This window comes from Dermacentor albipictus, chromosome 1 (assembly GCF_038994185.2).
Source record: "Dermacentor albipictus isolate Rhodes 1998 colony chromosome 1, USDA_Dalb.pri_finalv2, whole genome shotgun sequence".
Taxonomy (NCBI): domain Eukaryota; kingdom Metazoa; phylum Arthropoda; class Arachnida; order Ixodida; family Ixodidae; genus Dermacentor; species Dermacentor albipictus.
In genome coordinates this window covers 282615554-282639327 of record NC_091821.1, presented here as the reverse complement: position 1 = coordinate 282639327, position 23774 = coordinate 282615554, and the positions used below count along the sequence as shown (strand labels likewise).

At 46.6% G+C, this 23774-nt stretch overlaps 1 protein-coding gene across 5 annotated transcripts in view; it reads right to left on the bottom strand.

Annotated features, from left to right (window-relative positions):
• SMC3 (structural maintenance of chromosomes 3) overlaps positions 1-23774 on the bottom strand; it is a 573351-nt gene that overhangs the window by 502388 nt on the left and 47189 nt on the right. For 4 of the 5 annotated variants that reach the window (XR_011511201.1, XM_070531360.1, XM_070531363.1 and 1 more), the window contains exons 4-7: positions 22460-22599; positions 12758-12837; positions 12618-12696; positions 12329-12561 (exon numbers count right to left, since the gene is read on the bottom strand). Coding sequence is in view for 4 of the 5 variants with exons in the window: in XM_070531360.1 (XP_070387461.1) it covers positions 12329-12561; positions 12618-12696; positions 12758-12837; positions 22460-22599 (532 nt within the window). In the remaining variant the exon portion in view is untranslated. Of the gene's footprint in view, positions 1-12328; positions 12562-12617; positions 12697-12757; positions 12838-22459; positions 22624-23774 lie in introns of all 5 variants that reach the window. The other variant, XM_070531361.1, reaches the window with a different exon arrangement.

Here is a 23774-nt window from a genome sequence, read left to right as displayed (position 1 = left end):
TGCCAGATATGCTAACATATATCTTTTATTTTTTTCCTCTCATTTTGTTTATTTTAAATCAGGTGAAGCGCGGGAAGTGGTTGTCTTCGTGCATCCGTCAAGCTTACCTCTGCTCACCCTTGCCACTCGCCCAGCGATATCAAAAGTCGGATCACACTTAGTCATCTGCTTCAGTTGTTGTTCCAAGTATGAAGATGGGAAAGATAAGACATAGAAGCTCGATCAGGCGTGCAGCTAATGGAAGACGCAGGGAACCAGGTCAACCAAGCATTAGACAAAGATGGCTAAATCGGGGCATCACATGTGTTGCGTGGCTCTGTGGTGTTCTAACACCGGGAATTCCAGTTCTGCGAAGTTTTGCAGGTTTCCTAATGGCAGTTGGTAAGCATAAGTATTTGAATTTATTTTCTGAGCAGGTATTCATTTTGCATGAGTAAACCAGTTCTGTGCAAGCCTTGGTGGACTGACATAGGAGCAGTGTCGCTTGACCCATTCGTCATGACGGCAACCAATCTGCATGCTGTCAGTGAAGTACTTGTACTGAAGGGCTTGAGTGCGTGTTTGTTGGGTTATACACTTTCTGCACTCTTTATTTTGTCGACACACACGACCAAGGCTAAAGTAAAGAGAAAAAAAGCTGTGATGTTTTATCAAATTTCAAGAGCAACGACGGCAAAAGGATGCGCGCACGTAATTTCTTGTTGCGCTTTGATGCACCATTACTAAGATATTGTACTGAAGAAGGTTGAAGCTCTCTATTTTATCTGAATTTCGGAGGATAGACAGTACTATATGCTTCACTGCCTTTTTAGGCACAGCTTCGATGCATGCAAGTTTTTGAGAACCTGCATTATAGACGAGGCGCAATGTTAATTGTTTTGCCGGCAAAAATGTATTTAATAATACCAGTAATACAAGTATAGAGTATGTAATGCTAATTAAGTGCAAACCGGTAATCCTTCTTGCGATGAAGAGTGTCATTAGGTTGGTTTTTTTTTTCTTTTTTTTGTGTGTGAACCGTCGGTTCCTTGCGTTGCTGTTGTGCCAAACAGTGTCCTAATACTCACAGTGCTTTTCTGTATACAGTCGCCGACCGATTTTCCGGACTCCAAAAATTCGGACATGCCCGATTATTCGGTCAGCTTCGCGGCAACGCCATTCTCCCCATAGACCATAATGTATAACAACTGCCGAAAGTTCGGACACCTTGCAACCTCTCGTCTGATTTTTCGGACACTCCTTGAGCCAACTCGGTCGAGAGCACCATGCACCGACTCTGACCAGTGCATGGTTCCATACATCGTTCGACTTGCTGAACGCCATGTTTGTATTGAACGGAGCTTCCTTGCTGCCCCACGAAGTGGCGCTACTGGAAATCGCCGCTCATCATCATCGTTTCTGCCTGGTTAGAGTGGTTCTGCATCAGTTCCGGTTTCAGCTTAGTAAGCCATGTCAAGACAATCCAGCAGCTGATTTGTTTCTTCGCGCACGACGCTGCGAGCAGGCCACGTTTTTCGTTTGTGCGACTGGTGTCGGCACGGTGGTGTTTGCTTTGTGCGCTGTGTCGAGGTTTCCGTGATCCAACGCGGTGTACGGAAACATCGCGTCAAGTGTCTGATGGCGCCGACAGTGCCTGCACAGACTTCGCTGGGGAATGCCGGCAAGCGGGTGCCGGAGGCCTAAGTCGGCTCCCGATGTGCGCCCCACCTGACGCGGAAAATGTTCTTCCGAGACCTGCGCAGTGGTTGCATTGTGATTCCGGACACCGTCGCATTTGACAGTTTCATAGGTGCTGACACTGCTGTATTGACATGCGCAGAACTCGACGACGGCAAGATCATTCGTCAGGTTTCTGCTGCACCGCCGGACGATGACTCCGAGTCGGAAGATGACTCACCATGTGCTACGCTGCCGTCGCATGCGGAGCGTGTACAAGCAGTGACTGTGCTATCAGCCGCTAATAGTGACCGTACGACCCTCTCCGAGATTCAGGCTTATCTGATTGCGCGTAAACGGAACAGCGTGCAACGGCGCATTCACGCTTTCTTCCAAGCCTACTGCCAAGCCCGAATAAGTGCGTAGAAATAAAGGATTTCATTTTTTTTTCTTAATCTGCTTTTTCGGACACCTGTTTATTCGGACATTTTCGCAGTCCCCGTGAGGTCCGAATAAACGGTCGGCGACTGTATATGAATATGACGCAAAGTATGATGACAGGCAGATTATTTGCCTGTCGCTATAGCGCTATAGAAATATGCTCCCTCATTCAGCATGTAGTTCAAATAATGAGAGCAATTATACAGTCGAACCTCGATATATCGAACAGCGCGGCGATCGCAAAATAGTTCGATATAGCCAGAATTCGATATATAAAATCACGTAGAAAACGCGTCAAAAACTAGCACAAATCAATCAATGAACCAATCGCGGCGCAATAGATACTCGCATGATGCTTCAAACAAAGTATTTATTTAGTTCGCTGAAAGTACTGAAGCAGCGTAGCCTGCTTCATATTGGCAACCGCGTGCTTGACCACGGCGTCCTCAACATAAGCCAAACGGTCCACAAGAAGCAGTCCAGTGCCTTCTATTGCGCCGCATTAGCGGTGTAAGTACAACCGCCAAAGCAGCTACAGCCTCAGTTGCAGTCGGGAGCGGGGCAACATCAGCGCTTGCTGGATCAGCCTCGGCAGCGTCTTCGTTTGGCCGCTCAGCAGTCGCTTCTGCCGCGATCTCCACGTCTGTCAACTCCGCCACTGTTCCGGTGCTGTCGTCACCGCCAACGAAGTCCTCAATGCTCATGCTGTGTGGCTCAGCACCGACAAAGCGCTCCAACTGGCTCCACGGCCGCCGCCTCGATCACGCGCGCACGGCGGGGGCAAGCCTCGCCGTGCGCGCGTGATCGAGGCGGCTTGCCCCGCCGTGCGCGCATAGGTGCGCGCGTGATCGAGGCGGCCGTGCTGGCTCCAAGCCGCCGCGTGTGTACGCCGCTACGTTTGAATGGCGCCCTCGGCGCAACCGATGTGGGCAGCTGTCGTACGCAGCAGTCTGGAACGCCCATCGCGCCGCCGCTATCTTCGAGAGTGTTGCGGGAAAGCTCGCCTCCTGTCAACAGAGCGCACTTGGTCTGGGGCGGCGGAGTTCGATATATCCATTTTACATCCGGCCCCGTTCGAAATAAAGAATTAAAAATGCATGCGATTTTCCATGTGATATAGAAAGTGTTCGATATACGCAATAATTCGATATATCCGTGTTCGATATATCGAGGTTTGACTGTACTTCCTGCTCATGCAGATGCATGTAGCCAGTTCAAAATTCTGTGGATCCTTACTTCTCATACTGTCAATGAACTATGTGCATTATACTGTACCTTCTTTCTGTAATCCACAAATGTGTCACCGCTATAACATACGTGATAGTCAAGTTCCATGTGACCAGCCCATGATGGTTAATTTTCACACTGGTTTGAATCTTCTGGAATTTGTGTTCGCTCAGTATGTACAAATTTCAGTTGTGAATGAAAATTGTTTCCTGCAGATTGACGTTTTCGCACTGCGTGGGGGCCAGTCTTTTTCCAGTATGGAATATGTGAATAAAAACAAAAACGTTCAACTTTTACTTGTGTTGAGTTGACTGAGAAATTGGCCAGCTTTAGTTGATCCACTTCACAACAAGCAGACAAAGTTAACGATTGATGGTGCCAGGAAGTTATTTTCTTTATACTACCCCCAACCATATCTGCAGACTAGTTGAACTGTAGCCCTACACTTAACCACAAGTTAGGAATTTCAAAGCGGCTACTTTCATGAAATGACGAAATGTAATACATTACCTGGGAATATTGGTAGTGAACGATGGTTTGCCATATAAATATTTTTCATTATAATTCCTTGGCATTGGTGTGTACTAGCACTGTACCAGTGCTTTAAAAAATGAATAGAAGCTTCCAATGTAAACGCAGCAGAAAAAAAGCACGTCGTAAACATGGCACACTTCAGCGGGTTCTGCTCCACGATTTGGCCAATGTTGCCGCGCGGCCAGCGGACCTGCAAGAGAGCCCGAACACAGCCCGCTTGCGTGCGAAATGGGAAAGGAGGGCTTCCCTGCGGCACGTACTCTCCCTCTACTCTCTGGTCTCATCAGTGACGTCATGGAGGCATTGTTTTGTTTGTGAATTATTTCCAATTGGATATCCAGCAACTGCCAGTGTTGGAAGTGGTGTTGCCGCCATGTATCGACATGGGACCGAGTGTCCCAAGGGAGGTATAGGGAGTTTCTACCCTTTGCTTAAGGTTGTGATCACTGACCCCATGTCGATCTTGTGAAGAGTCACTACAGTAAACGACCGATTTTTCGGACTCCCTAGGGGCGGCGAAAACATCCAAAAAATGTGCCAGTCAGAAAAAATGAATGCATGCTTTTTACTTCCCCGAAGGGCTCAAATCTCCACAGGCATGTCCGAAATAGCTCTAAGGGCCTGCCAGCACACTTGCTAGATGTATCGGTACTCATACTGTGATAGGAGACAATGGGTGCACGCGTGTATAATTAAGAGAACTGTGTCCCGTGACAATTGCACCTTCCTATGCTTGTTAAGCTTCCTTGTAAATACTTCGCATACTTCATCACTGATACAGAAGAAACTGTTTCAATGCACGTAATGTACTCAGGAGAAATAAAAAATTGCGTTCGGCGCGTTCGGCTTGCTCCGCCGGCCGCCATTTTTGTTTTGGTGTCCCACACCCGCATCCCGCAGCAAACACGGGATGAAACAAATTTTTTTTTCCTTTTCGCAGGAAATTTAACCCGCGTAATGATCACACCCTAAATTTGCATCAATTTTTCTGACAGAAAAGTGCGATCATTATGCAAGTAAATACGGTAAGTGGTTCTAACCGATGAGGCAATCATCGCGAACATGCTTGCATCGGATAACGATGGCGACAGTGACGCAGTGACAGCAGCGATCACGCGGTAATACAGCCTCAACGTTGTCCTCTCAGTAGGCCCTGCAGATGATTCAGTCCCTCCGGGGCTTAGTTTCTGCAAGGGACTTTCCACTGCACTACTTGGAGCACCTGGATGCCAAAGTCACCATCTGATTATGAGGCACGCCAGAGTGGGAGACTCCGGAATAATTTGGACCACCTGGGGTTCTTTACCATGCACTTAAATTCAAGTGTTTCAAGTACAGAAGTGTTTTCACATTTCGACCCCATCGAAATGCGGCCGCCGTGGTCAGGAATTGATCCCGCGACCTTATGCTTAGCAGCCCAACACGACGAAGGCTGACGGACATGGGGTTTTCCCGTGCAAGCCAGTGAGAATTACATGGCGAGATGCTTGTGGCAATCCCACCCCAGCATTTCTTCTGAACTTCTCAAGCTGACAGGTTGCCGCGGCAACCTTCTCACATTTTTTAAAAGCCCCTTTCAGTGCCGCCAAAGCGATGCAATCATTATGGCTAGAATCAGGGGCCATGCTGATTAACGGAAAAGCAGGGCTTTGTGCACCATGGCAAAAGCCCCCATGATAGCAAAACCAACATGCTGGAAGCTGCTTACATTACTGAGCCCTGGCAGCACGCTACTGATGATGAAACAGGTGGTGCTTTGATGGAGGGATTTCCGAGTGCAGACAGTGCTGCCTCATTCTGTAAAGAGATCTCTGATGAGGTGATCGTTGTTGCAACAGACGTTGACGTTGGGCGATGGAGGCAACGACAGCAGCGGCAATGGAAATTGACAATGTTGTCAATTGAAAATGGCCCGTCTTTGACCCTGACCCCGACATTCATGCAAGGTGTGCTGTCGTCAATTGAGTCACTCATTTATTTTGTGCACGCTAAAGGATTGCTGCCACGATGCACACCGTGGCTGTAAACCTAACACTGCTGCGAAAGCAACTGCAGATTTCCGACTACGGTGGAAACCCAGTTATATGTCCCCTGGTTTTGCAACAACCCGGATTTTACAACGGATTAGCGCAGTCCCAGCGAATTCTCCATAAAAACAATGCATTAAAAACCTCGATTATCTGACAAGAATTTACGCCTGACCAGCATTATACGACGACCCACGTGAAGCGCAGGACTGAACGGCAGACGAAAGAAAAGTCCCGCGCACCTCTCCTAGCACCACCTCTTCAGGAGGGGACCCCTTCGCATGCGAAGTGCTCGACCGCGCTCGAACGGTTCGCTCAGGCGTAGCTTTCTTCCCTGTGCCTCGTCTCATTGTTCGTTTCTCTCCCTCTCACCTCCCCAGCAGCCGCCTGTGCCGCCTGCTGTCCTGATATAGTGCCTTTTCTTTTCCACAATCCCTTTCTCCCTCTTTACTTGCGGGTGATATCGCCTCTTGTCGCGCTGGAGAAGCATTCCAAGCATTTCAAGTTTTCACTCTCACAGCAGCAACAGATTGCCAACCAAGTTGCAGAGGGAGGCTTAAGTTTTGCACGTGTTTGTCGTGATCGTTCAGTTTAGAAGTCGTTCTGTCGAGAAGTTTTGGGTTGTGTCGCGCGATGACAACGCTTGATGTCCCGGAAGCGAAAGGGAGTATGGTAGCGCGATTCAAAGACGGGACAAGAGAAGACACAAAGGGACACACACACAAAGGGACACACACAGCGCTATGTGTCCACTGTGTGTGTCCCTTTGTGTCTTCTCTTGTCCCGTCTTTGAATCGCGCTACCATACTCCCCTTGAAGATGCATTACCAACAAGCCCACATTGCAACCCTCCGAAAGCAAAGTTCTGTCGATCGGCGATAAGCTGAACATCATGGAGGAGGTGGAAAAGCAGCATGGAGCCACGAAAGCTAGTATTGCCCGGGACCTGAAGATACCTGAATCTTCACTCAAGATGATCCTGGCAAACAAAGCTACGATCTTGGAGAATGCAAACAAGTTTGGGCTCAAATGGAAGGCGGTAAAAGAAGGTCAATACAAGAAGTTAGAAAAGGTACTCGTTAAGTGGCTGCATTAAGCACGGAGCTCTGCACTCAATGTTGACGGCGCCATTCTCAAAGCTAAAGCTGACCTTGTAGCACTGCATCTGGGTATTGATGACTTCCAGGCATCGAACGGGTGGCTGGATCGTTCTAAAAAATTAAACAGGATTGTGTATAGCCGCTCTTGCGGAGAAAGCACCTCCGTGGACATTTTGACAGCCAACCAGTGAATGCAGTCACTGTCGGAGATGATTGTGGCATACAAGCCCTGCGATGTTTTGAACGCCGACAAAAGTGGCATTTTTTACCACATGCAACCCCCAGCAAACCCTTGCATTTAAGGGTGACAGCCGTCAAGGTGGCAAGCAGAGTAAGAAGTGTTTGATGGCACTATTCTGTGCCAACGAGGACGGTTCCAAGAAGCTGCCTGTGGTCATCATTGCGAAATTAGAAAAGCCACAGTGCTTTAAAACTTTAAGATGCTGCCACGCATGCAGTTACTTCAATAAAAAGACGTGGATGATGTCCTCACTGTTCAATTTTTCGCAGCAGCTCGACAACAATATGGGTACTAAGGCAAGAAAGATGCTACTTTTCGTGGACAATGCACCATGCCACTCACTATCCAAGATACATCCAGCTTGACGAATATAAAGGTTGTGTTTTTTCCGCCTAACTGTACAAGTCGGCTGCAGCCGCTGGATGCTGGCATCATGAAGTGCGTGAAGCAAGGCTACAAGCGGTTAGTGCAGCGTCGGCTGGCGGCTATGGAGCACAAAGGGTCAGAAAAGAAAGTTGCTGTGCTCGACACCATGCATTTCATCCCCAGTTCGTGGAACACAGTGTCACAAAGCACAATCGCCAACTCGTTCAAACGTTGTGGCATATAGTGAGAGACTGCTTCCTCTGCTGGCGACGCGACCTCGATCAACTGCACGATCGAGACCGATGCAGGCTTCACCGACAGCAATTTCAAGGATTTAAACCTCACCATAACCTTCGCCGAGTATGTTGAGGCCAACCACAATGTTGCTATCTCCAGCGAGGTGTCGCTGGATGATGCCATCGAGGCATTGCCTCGTGTCGACACCGCTGTGACATCGGACGAGGACGATGACGCCACGGATGTTGCCATACATGTGCCTACCACATTCGCTGATGCGCTAGGACGCATAGACAGCATCTGTAACCTCAATCTGTTTCTGCGATACTGCAGAGGACCTCCTTTGGGACGTTGCCAAACTCAGGTGAAAGCTCTTGCACCTCAAGTCAAAGAAGGTGCAAAAGAAACTGATCGACTTTTTTTTACGTTCGCACCGGCTGGCAGGAATCACGGCAGTGGATTGCAATACAAGGTTTGTGCAATATAAAGCATGATTGGCAACTGTGCTGCAGTATTCTTCTTGCATTTACTTTTTAGGTGATTTGAGTTTCCAAGCCCAATTAACCTTCTGTAAGTTCGGCTCAAGCCGCCAATACCCCAAGCACGCACGAAGGGAACGAGAGCATGCAGCAGCCGAGCGAGCCAGAGCGAGCGGCGTCCTGGCCGTGACGTCACTCGCGAGAGGGCGCCACTCCAAATTCTCGCCACCAATAGTGGCATCACCTGTTTGCTGCCATTACAATAACGCCACGCCGCACACTGACATGACACAGGTCGAAATGGTAAAACTTCGCTCATGTACTTCTTCAGTTGGCTACTGGCGTGGCTTGTAGTGGCTGCAATACCGGCTTTTGTAAATGGTGCTAGCTGTGCACCATAGTTATTATTTTCAATTACATACAAACTGGCGTGTTCTTTAAAATCCTCGAACCTAAGCCGACCCAAGAGTTTGGTGTATGATCATCTGAAAAAATACCATCGGCCTAGATTCGAATATATACGGTGTGTGGAGGGGGCTATTTTTGTCTACCTTTGTGGTAGTGCACAGTAATTTAGCACACAGTAGACTGGAGAAACTTTAACGATTTACATTGAAGAAGTCATTGACCTTTGAAAACGTGTCGCCACCATGCCCAAAGTTGATAAAATTCAGCACATTCTCAAAGGCACTGATGGTAGTGCATTCCAGATGCTACTGGCCAAGAATCCACGCACCATTTCTGAAGTCGTCACCTGATGTCAGAGCTACGATGAGTTGAAGAAGCAACATACTCGGAAGCCTCAGTCTAACGGCAACTATCGAGTTTTGTTGCCGTACCCGAGCACTCTCCACTGCCTCGGCAGATCAAAGACTTCGTGCACGAGGAAGTTGCTTGTCAACTTTCCAGAGTGCCCTTCACTCAGGGACCAACCTCTCGTCTGCCACCTACGCTCTGCACCGTCACTACCGAACAGGTCACTCAAGCTGTTCCCGTCACTCACTATCTGTAGCTTGTGGCCGTGCCTCTTACCTATGTGCAGGCAGTGCAGCCGGTCGTCGTGCCTCATACGTACGTGCAAGTAGTGCATAGGCCTCCCCAGCCGTCTATTTCGACTCTGCAACCATGTGCTCCACTCGCCCCTGCTACTGCATCTTGGGCCAAGCCAACAGTCAGCAATCCTTGGCAGACACCTGACGATCATCCCGTTTGTTACGACTGCCGCCATCGCCTTCAAACTTCCAGCAACGCTGCCCAGCCTTTCCAGTACAGCACTCACCCCCAGTGGCGCACCTAGGTCGTCTGGTACCCAGGGCCCATAGGTCTTCTGTCACCCCCCCGGGTGTCGCCGGCGGAAAGAGGGGTGTCTTCAGACGTATATGACACCCCCCCCCTCCAACTGGCCCCTTGCGCCCGGGGCCCACGGCCCCCCGGCCCCCCCTGTTGCTACACCACTGCTCACCCTATGTGCCAATCCGCTCCTGATCCCTTACAGCAGTATGGTTGTTCTGACCTCCCTGAATTTCTGTCGTGCTGCTCTCAATCTCCTCATCGATGATCGCCCCCTAATGCGTTGCCGACCTGCACCCTCCGACCAGGAAAACTAAGCACCACAGTTCAAGAGGCAAGAACTGCACCATCTTCGAACTGCCCAAGTCCTCGCTCCTCTCCTGCTAACATGGTTGCAATATTTCTCAGAGGTGCTTCTACATTTTCACTAGTGGACACCGGGGCCACCATGTTTGTTATAGCCGCCAAACTCTGCCGTCCACTGCGCAAGGTGACCATACCGCTCTCTGGAGTGTCGCTTCACATATCAAGCCCAGAGCACATTACACCTCTCGAACCTTGTACTGCCCGTGTGCTTATACATAGCATGATGTACATTGTCGGGTTTATTGTTCTTTCTGCCTGCTCACATGACGTCATCCTCGGGTAAGACTTCCTATCTTGTCGTAACGCCATCATCAACTGCGCAAGCGCTGAAGTGTAATTTTCACCGTTGTGTGACACACCATCCCATAAAGCAGCAAAACCTTGACTCAGGCGAGTTGGCTCATAGTTATTCAAAGAAACACAAACCACATCACACTGCTTGTGATGTGGTTTGCGTTTCTCTGTCTCCATCCCAGTCGCGCTGCACCTTTTGAATCCCATGAAGCTCTTGATCCGTCGCCTAAACTGGTCGTGCGTGAGGAGACTGACATTCCACCTGGCTCTTTTGCCCTTGTCAGTCTTCCGCTGTGCTGTCCCCGATGCTACGGTCTTCTTCACATCATCTGACATTGATAAAAGGTTGACTGACGGTGCGTTCCTTCAAGGAGATTACGAGTAGAAACGGAGAGGCAGCGCAAGTTACCATCTCAAAAGATACCAGCGACCAGCAGCGCGAACCGAGTGTTGGCGATGCTGCTGGGCGGAGGCACATCTTTCTTTTTTACAACACGGATATTCATCCTCGGCAAAAAAAAAAAAAGGAAAGCAAGAATAAACGAATGTGTTTAGTGGCGCAAGGGCCAGGTATGGCCAAAGAGCATCACAGAAAAAAAGAAAAGTTATGTTTTGCAAGAAAGGCGGAGCGTTGAGGCTGATAGCAAAGAAACAACTACACAAAGTAAGCTTCGTACTTCTATTGATGTGAGGCATGCTCAGGCAAACATTATCAGATTTCACTCAATGGCCATGAACTCACTGTCACAATGCAAGCAAGCGCTTGCTCCTTGCCTCAGAAACTTGAAATTACGCGACCACAAAACACTACACCCGAAAACCCAATGCATTCCAAGGCCCCACACGTCTCGACTCATCCTGTGCACTTGCTGCAGAGAGATTATATCCACGATACGGCTTTGTTTGCCCATGCATGGACACGCGTTCGGAGAAGGCAGATAGACACGGTCCTGCACCCTCTGCCCCCAGCACGTGCTTGATCACATTGCCACGTTTTGACTCCCTCCCCATCCCCCTTGGCAAGAAGGGATCATCAGCTCTCATGTTTCTCCTAGAGCTCCAAGCTGCCACACACCACACGACACCTGCAAGTTGTTTACCAATGTGACAAATGGCGCAGCATTATTTCCTGCCTCTTGTGAATCAGCACGCACGCTTTAACAGCATTTGTGCTGCTTAATCTTTTCATGCGCAAGGACACTTGAATATGTTTTGTCTCGACTGGCATTATTATAGTCCTTTTGCTAGATTTACTAGCCATGTAAGCTCCAAGTACATGCTTGAAACGGCCGAGAACTTCGTTAAATCGAAAACATGCCACAAAAATACTTCATTAAATCGCAAAAAAAAAAGTTTTCAATGCAACTAAAATTGGGAAATAAACATAGTCACATCATGGATTTCGTTAAACGGAGGTTTGACTGTATTCCCAAGCAACAATTCTATTTGGTACAAGAGCTGTAAATTCTGAATACAATAATACCAGTATGCCTATTTTGCCTTATTAAGTTACAAAGAAAACAAGTCATGAACATGCCTAAAAACGCATGGCAAGTATAGCACTTAACCAGTTCCCTTAACAAGCACTTAAATCTAAGTACACCAAAGTGTTTCCAATTTGATCCCATTGAAATATCAAACCCATGACCTCAAGCTAAGCTGCCCAATGCCACAGCCACCAAGCTTTCACTGCGGTCTTTTCTAAACTTCTATATTTTTAGAGTGTCACCTAGAACACTCCAGAAGTGTATGATCTATTTTCTACAAATTGGAAAACTTGCTCCAGTACTTCTTTGATGGACACTCCACCCCCATTACTACAGCAGTACAGGTACAGTCAGCAACAAAAGTTTGTAGATCACGCCTACAAAGCAAATGCTGCATTTGATCTAATTCAGTGTGCATAACCATGAATTGTGTAATGCACAATTCTCGAGTAAGAAAAGTTCATAGGCCCTTTGCAGTTGGAAGATGCCTGCAAAAGCACACGGAATACAGCGCTTTTTCCAAGTGCAGTCTCTAAACATTTGTCCCCAACTGTACCAGCTAAATGGTCACACCAATGCTTGCCTGCGCATCTTGTCCCATTTCTGGTACTCCTTGAGCTCCTCCTTCTCCTCCTCAAGCGTCTGCAGCCGATCCTCAATGTACTTGAGCAGATCCTCAATCTTGGAGCGCTTGCCCTCAGTGTCACGCAGCAGCACCTTACTCTCTTCGCGCCGCTCATCGTACACCCGTGTGCCTGCCACCTCTCGCAGCAGCTTCAGCCGTTGTGAATCTGGCGCTGTGGCCATCTGGTTGATCTGCATGCACAAATACACTTAAAGATGACAACCGACCATGCCATATTAAAACTTACCTTGCCCTGCTTTACTATGTAGTAGGGATTGCTCCTCGAGAAACCGGCACTCTCCAAAAGGTTCATGACATCCGTCCTTCTGCAGAGCAAAGCAGCAGTCATTCCTCATTCCAAAACAGCACAGCAAGAAAATCACTCACGTAACCATCTTCTTGTTCAGGAAATACTGGTCTTTCTTGGAGCCAATCACACGCCTTAGAGACACCTCTTCCTTGTCAACCTAAAAGGAAATGCATCCTATAATGGTCTGCACTGTTAAACACAAGGCAGAAAACATATGATAGGGTGCTGCTAGGGCCACAAGGAACTGGCATTGATGCAAGGGATTACCAGCCTGGCCAGAAACAAAAAACCCAAAGCCCAATGTCCCACCACAGGTTTGCTTTTTCTATGAGTCAAATCAACAAAAGACAAGTAACAACATACACACAGTTCTGGAGCTTTGAACGTCATGTACCTATATGCAGCAAGTTTGTGTAAGGAAAGTAGTTAAACAAGGCGACTTGAAATGGCTACATTCCTTAAACTGTCATGTTGAGTAGTCAGCAGCACTTAATGCTTTTCACAACAGGATGCCGATTACGTTATACAGCATCCCAATGTCATGTCAACGTGATTAGCTCTTTTTTTTTTTAATATATACAGGTCCCCTTCATGCCACATACCGCTTCAAGGGGCCATGCAATCGACTGGGGGAAGGCATGTGTCCTTGCCAGGGAAAAAGGTCTATCTTGGCGCCTTTATCTTGAGTCACCAATGATTCAGGCTACGCCACACACTCTGAACAGGAGTGATGGCAATCTGCCGTCAGTGTATGAGCGCTTGCCTGCGTTACCTGTTCAAGCCTGTTTGAGCGAATTGCTCGAACACCTTTCTTTTACCTGTAAACACTCTTGTGTGAGAGCCACAACGTTTTCTTTTCTTTTAAATTTATTTTGGCCAGCGTAGTGCCGTGGGTTTTGTCTACTTTTTCACCATACAGCCCGACAGTGCACTATGATGATGATTTATTGGTATCCCTTTTGAAATAGGGCAGTGACAAATAGTCACTTAACCTGCTATACATGCTTTTCATTCTAGCATTTTTACATACATCTTAATCTTTTCTCTCTTTCTCAAAACTTCTCTATCTACCTTGTACCACTACCTATGTCTGCAACAGATCCAGTCATATGAATCTCTTACCTGCTTTTTTTTTTTCCAACAATACAGTAAAACCTCGTTAATTCGAAGTCACTGGGACTGCAAAAAATCTTCAAATTAAGCAGGATTTCAAATTAACCGAACAAACAAAAAAATGCAACTCAGGCAAAAAATTTCGCTACAGGAATGCGCTACCTTTATTCGGCAATCTTTGGATTACTTAATGTAATCAGAGATGCTGGTTTGCCGCGTCCTGTAGTTCGAGGCTCCAAGGGTCATGTTTTCTAGTTGGCCAACCACGTGCAGCATTTGAGAATTTCCACCATGGCACTCAACAAAACTGCGGATAATGTCCAGCGATCCGATGACTTCCCCGAGAGCGGGTGCTCGGTAGGGCTTGTTAGCGTCGTCATCGCTGTCATCGCACATAGTTGCATCAGCGATAGCTTCACTCTCCAAATCTGAGTAGCACGTTTGTTGATAATTTTCAAAGCACAGATACTCGGCGAAGCCGACTGCACCGGATTCACTATCCTCTGCGCAGAGTGCATTGATGTGGTCGCGATACTCAGCTGTTTCTTGATCAAGTGCACATGAATAGTCAGCATCAGCATCGAGGGTGCTCTCCTTCGAGAAGCCAGCGTGTTCAAAACACTGCATGATCAAAGTGGGTTCCATTAGCTTCCATGCATACCCGATAAGACATATGGCCTTGAGGAAGTCGATGGAGTACTCCTTGCCGCTGTCGTAGCAAAGGAGCATGGGCTTGAGCGGGTGGTGGCGGTAAATCTTCCTCGTGTGGTGAATGACGCCTTGGTACATTGGCTGTGAAATCGATGTGGACCATGCGCCGGGCAATTATCAACAACAAAGAGTACATTCCTGCCTGAGGCCGCGAACTTGTGGTCAAGCTGCCGGACGTAATCTTCAAATATTACGCCTGTGACCCAGGCTTTTTGTTTTTGTTGTGCCAGTAGATAAGCACATCCCTTGGCGGCCACCGTGCAGTTTTAAAGCAGCGAGGCTTCCCACTTTTTACAACTACGAGTACCGGCAGCTTGTGTTTACTACACATGTTTGCGCCAAACAGAACGGTAATTCTTTCCTTGTCCTGCTTTTGACCCTTGACCGCCGTGTCCTTCACTGCGAACGTTTTTGTTGGCAGCATCTTGTAAAAGAGGGCTGCCTCATCAAGGTTGTACACATTGTCTGCACCGTACTCGCTAAGCAATGGAGCCAACGTGTGTTTCTTGCAGTAATCGACGACGCTCTCGTTTGTGCTGCCACTCTCGCCACAGACAGCTACGAAGGCCAACTTATTGCGCTCTTTAAAACGGCTGAACCATCCATTGCTACACTTGAACTCTTCGTGCCCAAGTTGTAGAGCCAAGTCATTGGCCTTCTCCTACAGTATCGTTCCACTGACGGGAAGGTGGGCTCTGTTTGCTGTCTGCCAGCGAAGTAACGCTGATTCCACATCTTGGTACATGGGAGCCCGTACTCGCGACCGCTTCGAAGAATATGTCTTGCTGTAGGCCTCCAGTACCTTCGATTTGTTCTTTAATATTGTGGACAACGTGGAGAGGGGTACGCTGTGCCTTTCAGCCAACTCTGTTTTGGAACACGTGTTCTTACCCGCTTCTTTGATCAAGCAGAACTTCTGCTGCAGCGTTAAAGTCTTTTACTTTGGCATCTTCGCTCACTGGCACTTCTGCACAGTTAAGAAAAAAACCACGCTAGATGCAACACCCCTAAACCACTGCACACAACAAAATGGCGCAGACCGACACTGCGCGCACACAAGTCGCCACAGGCGCAGAGAAATAGGCAAACAGCAGCCAGTAGCAGCGGCACGGAACACGCGCTGACGCTGCAACCGCTGCACCTGCACGGAGTGGGGGACGAGAGCACGTGACAAAAACTACTATGCCCACTGCATTGCAGTGAAGCACGTCTTCACCACTGTAGGCGCGTGTTTTGGCGGTGCGCGAGGCGCACTGTGGACTGATTTTTGTGCTAGCGGTACTACGGGTCGGGCACTTCGTTTATACATAATCGAAATTGCTATGTGGCGTCGCCTCGCGGCTCCGAATGGCTGTCGTTTCATTGGATTTGCGGTGAAATGGGGATCGGGAATTGCTGCATAGCCCCCCAAATCTTCTAATTAACCGGGTTGGACTAACCCACTGGTTTAAATTATCCTGTCAAATTTTCATTGGAAAATACGAGACTGAAAGCAACCTTCTAATTATCTGGGATTTCGAATTAACCGAGTTCGAATTAATGAGGTTTTATTGAACTCTTAAATGTCTCTTGCTTATCTCGACTGATCACCAGTTGACGCTTCCGTCCACTAAATCCAAGTGCTTCTGGCTGGTGTACGTTACCCACGGGTCTCACTGGTTGAATCTCTTCGCATTCGATTAGGATGTGCTGAGTGGTCTCTGGATTTTTGCTGCAGCATACAGAGGCCTCACTCTGCTGCGAATATCTGCCTCTGTATGTTTTTGTCCTTAGGCAACCAGCTTAAGCCTCAAACTCTGTGCTATTGCTCAGAGTTTCCCCTTTTAATTTTTTTCTTCTCATTCTTGTAAATCTCCATGGTCCTTTTGTTTCCATTCTTCGCAACCAATTCACGGTCTCGGTTTCTCTCACTTTCTCTTTGACAACTCCTGATTGTCTATTTACACTTTCAATTGCCCTGTACTTGGTTGTTTCATTTCCCCGACTTCTTCCTCCATCTTTGTCCATGCTTTTCAGGTAAAGATACCTGTGCACTTTAGCCCCCCCATTTGTTTTGATCCATGTTCCTGAATATTTCTTCAAAACTAATTTTGCTGTGCACTTCTCTGAGTTCAAAAGAGGCCGAACAAATGTCACTCTGCACTTCATTTGTGGTTTTACCATGGGCTCCCAAAGCCAACCAATCTGCTTAACTTGCAACCCTGACAAGATATCAGATTGTAAGGACAGTAAATCTGAAAACGAAATAACTTAAGAAGTAAGTTAGAAGAGTATTAGTTTTGGCTAGTCGGTTTTCCATAAACCAATTAGCGTTCGTCCTCGTTCTTTCCGTGTCCCTGTCCTGCTTCGTGCTGCACCACTTAACATTAAAGGCGTACTGACACAAAAATTTTCAATCTTGTTTTTACTGCTGCAATAAGTAGCTAATGGCCTAGTGATCACAGCACAAAACATCATTTACGCCACAGCATGACAGGTAATAATTTGAAGTCTTGTTTGTAGCGACAAGTCCAAGTTTTGGTTTCAGAGAGCAACAACATCGGCCAAAGAAGGAATGTAAACACAGCTGGGCACGTGATTGAGCAAAACTGTTACATGCGCACGAACTTGGTCACAGGGCCCGTCCCGGCGGCAGCGCAAACTCATGACATAGCGTTTTCCTGGTTGTTTAGAATCCTTTTTTGATGACGATGTCACGAGGTGCTGCGTTTTGCAGTTGGCTGCGCGCACATACTTTAAAATTGATTTTAAATATGTTCTAAGCTACATTCACCGCTGATATTTTGCAGACAATGTGTGTGCCAACATAAATCAATCTCACACATGAACTAGACTTCGAAATTTTGTGTCAGTACTCGTTTACGAAATACGTATTGAATGAAAACTGTAAACAATTTTTTATTGCTACTACTAGTCGAAACCATATCTTTAAATTCAGTTTGAAGACAGCAATAATGCCAATTTACACAGTCATTTTGTGAATAGTTTCAGGGAAAAGGAACATTTATATATGAAGGTCTATTTAAAATTGATTACATAATGCAGATACCACTAGAGGTGCCGCGACAAAAACTACTGAATGATATGTAATCTGAAGAACACTATCACGCAAAATTTCATATTACCGTATTTACTTGCATAATGATCGCACTTTTTTGTCAGAAAATTGACGCAAATTCAGGGGGGTGATTATTGCGCGGGTTAAATTTCCTGCGAAAAAAAAAAACACATTTTTTTTCGTCCCGCATTTGCTGCGGGATGCGGGTGCGGGACACCAAAACAAAAATGGTGTCCAGCGGAGCAAGCCTAACGTGATATTTTTCTTCTTCTCGTGAGTACATTACGTGCATTGAAACAGTTTCTTCCGTATCAGTGATAAATAATAGTTAGTATCGGCAAGTTTGCGGCAATAACGTAGCCATGTCCACTTTGAGGGGACAGAAACAGATGGGCGCGCTTAGCTGCCAGTGACGCAGAAACGCATGGCCGGTGTGTTGCGGAAACTGCGGCATCTGTCTTCACTACTATCCTAATACGGCACGTTTCCACTAAGGGTGGGCGAATATCTTAGCTGTGTTACAAGCGTCAGCGTATGAATAGGGTACACTTTTACCCTATCAGTGTAAACGTGGCTACTATCATTGCCGGTCGCGATTTGTTGCGTCCCCACGAGTGCAGATGAAAAGAATCGAAAGGCGCCTTTCTTGTTTTTGTTGACCACAACCATTAAAAAGCCTACCCATAATAAAGGCAAGTTTGGTTGTACCCCTTTTTGTCATTGAAGTGCGGAAAGTGATGAAAGTAATGAAATGAGGCATCTACTTAAGAATGCTTGGTGCGTGCAGACAGACCGCTTGGCTTGTCTTGAAGAGTCGTTCACGTAGCATTCGACAGATGGTAAGCGCCATCATTATTAGCTAGACTTGGCACACAACATATCGCTGCGGCAAGTTCGGGGTGCGATCATCACATGGGAAATTTTAAAAAATCGAATTTTGACTACAAAATTCAGGGGTGCGATCATTACGCGAGTGCGATTATTATGCGAGTAAATACGGTATATAATATGCTAGGGTCCTTCATTTTCAGGTAGAATTTAGTAATTCCCGATTTCTTGCATCGTGTAGAAAATTTATGAAAATTGGGCTAAAGCCGATTTCTCCCTGAAGTTCTTGTAACAAAAGCATATACAGTAAAACCTCGTTAAACCGTACCCGCTTAGACAGTAGTTTCGTTTTATAGGTAGTAAAGTGAAATCCGCTACTCAGTAGCCATTGAACATATGTGTTTTGTATCCACATAAACCGTACCAGCTTATTGTGTACGTATCAGTCAGCACGTAGTGTTCCCACTTTTCGTCGCACAAACACGCCGGTGCGTCGTCTCCATCAGGCGGCCTGGCAGAACAACAAGCCTCAGAGATCGGAACAACGGCCTGCAAGCGCCCTACGCATTTGCACGTGAAGCCACATCAACATCAACATCATTTCGACGCCGTGCCAGAGAGCATCGTGGCGTCGTGCGACGAAGGACTCGCGTCATGTCGAAGCTCGGATAAAAAAGATGCCGGGTGCTCAGCATAGAAGAAAAATCAGACATTGTTCGCACTATCAAACCTGACACGAAGAAGTCAGCGCTGGCACGCGGCAGGGATTTGCTGTTGACCACGGTGCGTGGCATTTGGGATACGAAGCAGTTCCTCGGCAGCGCTGCTGCGATCGCGTAGAGATGCCGGCTACAAGGTTCGCACCATCGTTGCCTTTGTTGTTGCCGAAGTGTCGCCTAGCGACAGTGATGAAGACAACACGGAAAGTGACAGTATGGGCGATTCAGGCCCGGCAATGGCAGAAGCTGCACGTTATGTCAGCCTGATGAATGCAATCGCTGCGACAAGAACAGCCATCCACAATGAAAAAGGCGCCCCACAACTTCTGCAGCGCTACCGCCCGCGTGCACGGAAAACATGCAACGCCAACAAGGAATCTGCCATGTGAGTGTTTGCCGAAAAGAGGGGGCTGGCTGAAAAACTGTCTCGCACCTTCAGTAAGTTTGAGGCCGCTGTCGTCGCTGCTAGGCCGCCGCAGGATCGGACGAAAATAACACTTTTGTCATGCGAAGTGAATAAATACTGCATGTTTTTTTCCCCTTTCATTGCACTCTCTCTGAGTTCCGTTTTTTACAGGTAAGTGGGCAATCTCAGGCTATTTCGGTTAAGCAGTACTACCGTTTAGTACGTACTTTTTCCGAGCTTCGGCCAACTACGGTTTAACGAGGTTTTACTATATTGAGAAACAGTGAAACAGGACAACAGACAAGAACAAAAGGTTTAGTATGGACATAGAAATGTTCCTAAACATGGCCTTGCAAGATAAGGAAAAGCATCACACCCACTGCAAAGCATGCCCATGTACACACATTTTTTTGTACTTTATTCCTTTGTAAAAGACTGCAGAGAACAAAGCAAAGAAACAATCGGCAAACCCACCTCTATATGGCATTTTATGTTCACTTGGTTTATTTAAGTTTATTGATAATGCCCGACAACAATATTTGCAGAGGTGAGTTGGTCACACGATATGCTAGAAGCTCTTTGCCTACATGTTCCTGTGAGTAAATCTGCTCACACATCCTCACGAATGATTTCGTTTTTTAAATAGGATATTTGTGTTCAAATGCACTGTTTCTAGTGTTCATTGTTAGTAACAGTTCCCAGAAAAATCCAAACTTTGGGCTGCCAGACAACGAAAAACCCGGTTTCTCCTCAATTTTCCGCGTTAAAAAAGGAAACATGATTTTCAACCACTACCGAATTTCCAAAAATATCAAACACTAGAAGGAAGAACCCTATATATGCAGTACAGTAAAACCTCGTTAAACCGTACCCGCTTAAACAGTAGTTTCATTTTAAAAGTAGTAAAGTCAAATCCCCGACTCAGCGGCCATTGAGCATAATAAATTTTGTATCCGCATAAACCGTACCAGCTTATTGCGTACGCATCGGTTAAAACGTAGCGTTTCAACTTTTTGTCGCACAAACACGGCTGTGCATCGTCTCCATCGGGCGGCCTGGCAGAACAACAAGCCTCAGAGATTGGAACAACAACCTCCAAGTGCCCTGTGCATTTGCGTGTGAAGCCACATCAACATCAGCATCATTTCAACGCCGTGCCGAAGAGCGTTATGGCGTCGTGCAAGCGAGGACTCGCGTCATTCGGAAGCTCAGATAAAAAAAAGACGCGGGGTGCTCAGCATAGAAGAAAAATTAGACATCGTCTGTACTATCGAACGTGACACGAAGAAGTCGGCGCTGGCACGCGACAAGGATCTGCTGTTGACTACGGTGTATCGCATTTGGAATGCGAAAAAGTTGCTCGGCAGCGCTGCTGCGATCGCGAAGACATGTCGGCTACGAGGTTCGACTTTTCGCCATCGTTGCCTCTGCTGTTGCCGAAGTGTCACCTAGCGACAGTGATAAGGACGACACGGAAAGCGACAGCACGGGCGATTCAAGCCCGACAGTGGCAGAAGCTACGCATTATGCCAGCCTAATGAATGCAATCGTCGTGACGAGAACAGGGGCGCAATAACGTAACTCTATTCCAAACGAAAAGTATTCGAAACTCTGGCACCCAGCAATGAAAATGCGCCCCCAGGACTTCTGCAGCACTACTGCGCGCATGCACGAAGAATACGTAACGCCAACGAGGAATCTGCCATGCGAGTGTTTGCCGAGAAGAGGGGGCTGGTTGAAAAGCTGGCACGCAGCTTCAGTAAGTTTGAGGCCGCTGTCGTCGTGCTAGGCCGCTGCGGCATCGAACGAAAATAACACTTTTGTTGTGCGAAGTGAATAAATACTGCATGTTTTTTTCCCCTTTCATCACACTCTCTCTGAGTTTCGTTTTCGACAGGTAAATGGTCGATTTCATGCTATTTCGGTTAAACAATACTACCGTTTACTACGTAGTTTTTCCGAGCTCCGGCCAACTACGGTTTAACGAAGTTTCACTGTAGTTTGACCCCTTAACCCTAACATCTCCCATTCTCCCTCTGAGGGTCAATGCTGTAAATGTACAGCATCGCAAACAAGTCCCACATGGTCGATGCCATATATTTACAGTGCCATCTGTATGCTTGAAAAATGTGACAATTTTTTCAATTCATTATTGCCTAGCAAGTGCTGCAAGTGCCATGCCTGCATTTCTTTTCACGAGACTCAGCTTGAGAAAACTGACTACCCTTCGTTGCCGACGGAATGAAGTATTGCAAGTTTCGGAATCGTTTGGTTTTTCTGATGGGCACGCAACCATAGAGTTTTCTTGCGTGCACTCACATACACGGTTCGATTACGCTATGTGCATGCATGCTGCTTGCTCTGCTGCAAGTGAGTCGTGCAGTGATTCCACCAATGAGGACTACTACCCTAGTGCCGAATCGGAATATATATCTATTTCAGTGTACCTACTTTTTTATTTTTATTATACGCGTTTATGAAAGCCCATCTGTATTCATGAATAAACAATGCATGTTTACCTATGAAAAATATTTTTTTTTTGTCAATGTATGGTCACTCTAAAAAAATGAGCTACATTTTTTTTGGAAATAAGTCAGTCTGAAAATTTTATATCTGCAATACAAAAATTTTATCCTGGCGGGTCACTCCTGGCGAAAAAAATTGACTCTCAAAGGGCTCAGATGACTTGACGAACGGAGTACTTAGATTGAGTGAGAAAGGAAAGCCACAATCTACAAAGGCACGACCAGCAATAACTTGAGGCATTTTCGGAGACTACTAAGCACCACAGCTTCGGGTCACATAAACCCAGAGGACCGTGTCAACTACCAGTGCTCCACATGGCAGCAGGTGCAAATTCACTGCAATGAGATCAATGGAACACTACAACCAAAGTGATGTTTCTTGAAGATACAAATCATTGTTAAGGAAGGTAGGCACATACTGGCAGGCGGTTGTCACTGTTGTCGAAGATGATTTCAACAAAGGCATTGAGCACACGTGGTCCAGTTCCCTCATGCAGGAGTGCTTGCCGCTGCTCGGGGCGCAGATGGGAGAACTCATCGCTCAGCACGAATTGGATGGCTGCAACGAAAATGCAGACCGACACTTGTCCATTCACGAGCCTATTTATAATGTCATGATGCAGAAAACAAGCTCCAATTCCTAAATAAGCAAAGATGAAAAATAATCCCCCTTTAGCACTACATGACAATGCTTGCCCATAAATGAAGACCACACTTGGCAACATGCTTTGCTACCTACAAGAAAAATGCTGCTTCCATTTTTATAGTATACTCATCATTGGCATTAATCTTTTCACTGCGCATCTACAAGGACAGAATGGCGCACAGTGATCACTCACCCCTAACTGTTGCTAGAAACATATGCACACCCTCAATTTCGCTCTCACAAAAGGAAGCCAATCATGATTGTTCCTGCTGTCACACATTTTCATACCTGTTGTGCTGCTTCTTAGGGTACCACTGTGGTGTACTGGCAGGCCTTGGTTAATCTTCATTTGTCGATGCCCCATCACATAAATCACAGAACTATACCTTTTTGAATAAAATTTTATACATTTCTTTTTGGACGCCTCCCTCCACATTTTCATCGTCACTGCGAAGCGATACAAATTGTATATTACTCTTGAGTATATCTATTCTCATTTGTGTTGTTCCTTTTCTTCAAAGATATAAATGCGCAGGTATTTATATCACATGTACAGTTAATAAATCTTTTAGCCGTTAGTGCTGTGTTAAGATTTTGTGTTTTGTCCTTGTGTGCACTGTACATAGATCAAGCGTCACCAACTCACCCAAGCCTCCAGCTTAGCTTACTGCACATGTCTGTACACACACAAGAGTGAGGTAACACTAAGGAAGTGCATCAACTGGTTCAGAAGTTGCTATTGAATTTCTTTTTAATCTTGGAAATTTCACAAACTGCCGGAATCAATATTATACATAATGTATGATGCTTCTCTGATCAATGATGCAATATATGATGCTTTTCGAGAGAAGAATGGTGACGAGACCCATATGCAACATGTATGCAAATACATTTAAGCATTCTGCATGAATTGTGTCCTAGTGGTACATACCCATTCTGGAGGATTGGCCATGAAAGGACACATGCAGAGCCCAAGAATGGAGTAGCGCAAATATAAGAAAACCAAAAAGCCGTTGAACTATAGTCTATAGTCTATAATGCACTATAGTCTATAATGATACCGGTTTTAACAAGGTTATACAGTGAAA